The following is a 4,303-nucleotide window of genomic DNA, read 5'->3' on the forward strand; positions in this document are numbered from 1 at the left end:
GGTGTGCTGTTCACATGCATCCCCTCCCGCGTCGCTGGGTTTCCAAGCCGTTCCAGTGCGTCCAGGAATCACGCCCTAGACACCCCCAATTGGCCTCCTGCATCCTGCACCTTGGTGCCGGGATGCGTGGGTGCCTGTCTGCCTGCCTGCTACGCTTCGGGGACCCATGCCTACGCCAACTGTCACCTCTCAGCCGTGTACCATCCGATATTGGGTGGGTGATCTTTTAGGCTTTCAGGCTGCTGGGCTGCCACCACAGCGCGGGGAACCTGGAACTCCGAGGCTTGTCCGTGAGCTTCGGTTCATCCTTTCCCTCCTCCTGGCTCTGGTCCCGGCCGAGGGGCGAGGTACAAGGCACGAGGCAACGGCAGATGAATCCCGACGTTTCCGCGCGTGCTTGAGCACATGCCATGCCCGCCTGCCCGACGATGAGACGATCGCAGCTTCGAATCACGAAGAGTCCAACTCCCATCGAGTCCACTTTCCTTCCACCATTTGCCATCGAAATCCGCCGTCATCATGCCAGTTCTGGGCCCACCTTCCTCCATCGCTGGCCTGGCGCTTGCACACGTTTGACCCGTATGGATTAGGAAGGCGCGTCGACAAGCATTTATGCGTCGGACACTGCTCCCGTTCTCCACGGCCCTCCAGGATCCACCGAGCTTCTCCTCTCGGACCATGGCGCCATCCGCTCGGGTTGCGATCCCGAGTCGTTTGTCTGCGTAGGGCAGCGCTCCGACCACTAGCTCCTGTGGATGGCGCCATCCGGCCGGCCTACTCCGTTCGACAGACGTCGTCAGTCTTCAGTGTATGTTGGATGATTAAACGTGACCTCCTTGCAATATGAATTTTAGGCCATCGCTGGAGTAAGCGCGTAAGCCAACCTCTCAACGATTACCGGCTCGTCGTTGTCGCTCTGAGCATAAGAATGGTAAGTACTACTGGGTTTTTTTGCGGGCTGGATCCCAAGCTTTTCAGACATGTGTTCGGGAGCACACAGCATGAAGTACTGACCTACCCCTACACCACGCATTCACGACTACAATTGACACTCCGTTTCAGGGAATTACTTGGGTTTTGTACCTATGATGGGTGATGAGTGCTGAGACGAGCTGGGTCCAGCTCGTTACGTGGGCTTTATTGTCATTCGTCGCGTATCAACTCCAGAAGCCCGACCTGTTCCATCATTTCGCAATGGATACTTCCTCATGAAAATCCTCGGTCGTAACACATCAGGCCAGCCGTCTTCTTCCCGACCATTCTAGTACGGCGGAGAGACGCAGACGCCGCCGCAATCAGCTCCTCCTTTCTTAGGATCACAACCATCCCTCGGGTCGTCAATGCACACTAGGCCCTCTGGGCATGGCAAGCCGCCAAATCCACCACAGAAAGGGGCATCCTCCGGGATCTCCACGGGGGGGTCTTGTTCCAGCGGGGTCAAGCACACGCCTGGGCACTTGACGCCGCCGTTCCGGGGATCGCAGTCGTCATTGGGCTTGTCGTAGCACACAAGCCCCGAGCCGTATGGACAACGGATTTTTCGAGGGCCCCCGCACTGAGGCGCCTTGTTGGGGATGCAAATGCCTGGCGCATCGCAGGCCATGCCGCAGCCGTCGATGCGAGGATCATCGAGACAAGCCGTGCCCTTGGGACAGCGAGGCGCCGGCGCGACGCGGAAGCCGCCGCATGATTGGTAGTCGGCCGACACGGCGGCGGCGAGGGTCGCGATGATCAAAGAGGTGATGACCTTCATGGTTGCTGTATCAAGGTCGGGTCTATATCTGGCGTGAAAGATTGTTCTGTTGGTTTCTAGCCTGATATGGGGAAGATGAAGGCTACTGGTGCCAAGAGCAATGTTCATCCGAAAGTCTGGAATGCGTTCCTTTTTATACCCGCCCCTCCTCTGGATCAGGAAACAAACCATAATCCTCCGTCGAGTATACTTTCTCTCCTGAATCAGATTAATTGCCAAAATCCTCCCTGGACGTAGAACACCCAATCGCGACCCTTCGGCAGAAGAAAAGATTCAGCCACACTCTCCGGTTGAACTGGCGCTGACCCGCCGGCGACCGATTCCTCCGCGTCCTGCTGCCGCAACAGCCCAAGACACACTCAGCTTCTGTGGTCAATTGCCAGGGCGATGTTGCGATTTCCCGCGAATCGTCGCGCCTGAGTGGCCATTGACCTGTGACGGGGGCCGCGCTGGTTGCAACGTGAGTTCAGCTCTCGCGTGTGACGGGAATGTAAGCTTGGCTAGAACCCAGTCTGGAGGGGAGCATTGTCATCCCTTGGTTGCCTCTGTCTTGTTGAATTGTGGACACGGGAGCGTCTCTGTGTGAGAGCGGTCCTGCAGGTGCGGTGTCGGCCGTCATGCGAGGATATTGAGGCTGAATAGGAAGCGGTATCGGCTGAGGCGCGTGATGATATGTATGCAGCACACAACTCGCGGTGAGCTGTGACACGCGCGGCTCGACTTTCCAAATTTGTAAGAGGCAAGTCAGTCTACGGCGAGTGCAGACATGATGTGTGAGCACCAAATGAAAAAATCGACATCGTTTGACGAATGGAAGAGAGGCGGATGCCGTTCATCTGTCTTGTTCGTGGGCTACGTGTAGGGTCTGTGGCTCTTGAGGTTCATTTCAGGGCTTGAATTCGGTCTCCTCAATCAATGTCTTACCGTGGAGACCGAATAAGCTGCCTGCCTCCATGATCTCAACTATCATATCAGACGGTGTCCGAGCCTTGTTTCGAGCAGACTGAAGACGTCGTTCGCAGGTGAATACGCAGCCCCCCCCCCCTTTTTTTTTGGTATAGGACAAAAGACCATCCAAAATCTGGTTCGTTGCGGCTAGGACAGCAGACTCTGGCCCTGCGTATATGCTTCCATGGTATTCTTGCCCTAGAACCGCCCCCAGGCCTTGTATTTAAAGTGCCCTCAAGTTGACTCTGACGCTTGGAATGATGGGGACTCAGCTTCAGAGATGGTCTGTCGGGACCTATGGAGACCACATCACCCACCCGCAGCCAATCGCCTGCTTCATGATTACGGAGAGCCCGGAGAAGGGGCCGAGTAGAGCAAGAGGCTAGTTATCCGGATAGCTAACAAGCCACACTTCAAGTCAGGGCAGCAATTAAACCTCGGTAGAGGTCTCTACGTGGTCATTAATAACCATCTGAACTAGTCGCGGGACTCTTCTGGCAGCAAACCTCTGCCACACAGGCGAGTCTGAGATACCCTCAGCACTTGCACTAGAAAACTGGTGGCCGGAGTATGGAGGTAATTTGATCATCGCATAATTAGGAGACCAGGAAGTCACGACGCCAGTATCAGCTGCCTCACTTCATATGGGTTCTATCCTTGACGCTTAGTGCTCAGTAAGACCTCTTGGACTTTTACTGTTCCAGTATGTGGTGTCCGCAATCAGCATTCACAATTCTGGAAAAGCGGTCATATGGAGTCCATCTTGCATTTCTATAATTGTCACATGCAGAGAGACCGAAACACTCGTAACACTTATACTTTCCTGAACTGAACATACTCTCCTCGAATGAACACCAATATTCGTGAAATCTTTTGAGGATTCTGAAGGTGTGGCGCGATGACTCGGCGCCAAGGTTGTAATCTGTCATTACAGGTGAGCACAATGGACCTCCAGGGGCTCAGCTACTCCTGCTTCGCCATTTGGAAGCTTTTGGGAACCCCCGCGTTGACATGGCCGTTACATCATTGCCTGTAGAGCCCAGAAGCAAGTCCAAAAAAGCCAGCGCCTGCAGCAGAACTGTAGCCAGATGATGTGAAGGACCCCGCGATCGCCGAAACCTGTCTCTGTGGCATGATGCTGCTCTAGGCTAAGCAACATGTTCGCTTGTCTACCACACCGAAGCTTGAAACAGTGGGCCGTGGTGGGAATTTACACTGGATCTAATCTGATTTCCTCGAGGCCTTAAGGACATCGTCGAACTGGCGTGCTCTTTGTTACACAAGGTCCTTATGGGGCACACGGGATGGAGACCAGGCAGGCAATTGGCTCGGGCCCAGCCGTTGGCCGCAGCCCGAGTCGGGAGTGCACAGAGCAAGCTGAGAACCAAAGCGGCGAGGACCATGCCATTTGTAGAAGTGTGTATGTTGCAAGATGCGTTCGATAGACCAAGGTGACAGGACATGTATTCATGCCATTCTCTGGGCTACAAAAAGGTTACAGTTGACTGGCTCCAGGTACCTACTAGGACGTGCAAGCAGACGGACCCCCTACGGAAGACTGCAGGCCGAACTGGCTCAAAACCCCAAATTTCAAAAAATCGA

At 54.8% G+C, this 4,303-nt stretch overlaps 1 protein-coding gene across 1 annotated transcript; it reads right to left on the reverse strand.

The window, feature by feature from the left end:
- Positions 1 to 1,261: 1,261 nt before the first annotated feature.
- Positions 1,262 to 1,753, reverse strand: D7B24_005467 (uncharacterized protein; the record flags this gene model as incomplete). Its single annotated transcript, XM_028639619.1, has 1 exon — positions 1,262 to 1,753. One exon carries the CDS (start codon positions 1,751 to 1,753, stop codon positions 1,262 to 1,264), a length of 492 nt encoding a protein of 163 aa, XP_028490089.1.
- Positions 1,754 to 4,303: the final 2,550 nt, after the last annotated feature.

This window comes from Verticillium nonalfalfae (assembly GCF_003724135.2).
Source record: "Verticillium nonalfalfae strain VnAa140/NRRL 66861 chromosome Unknown scaffold_339, whole genome shotgun sequence".
Classification (NCBI taxonomy): Eukaryota; Fungi; Ascomycota; class Sordariomycetes; order Glomerellales; family Plectosphaerellaceae; genus Verticillium; species Verticillium nonalfalfae.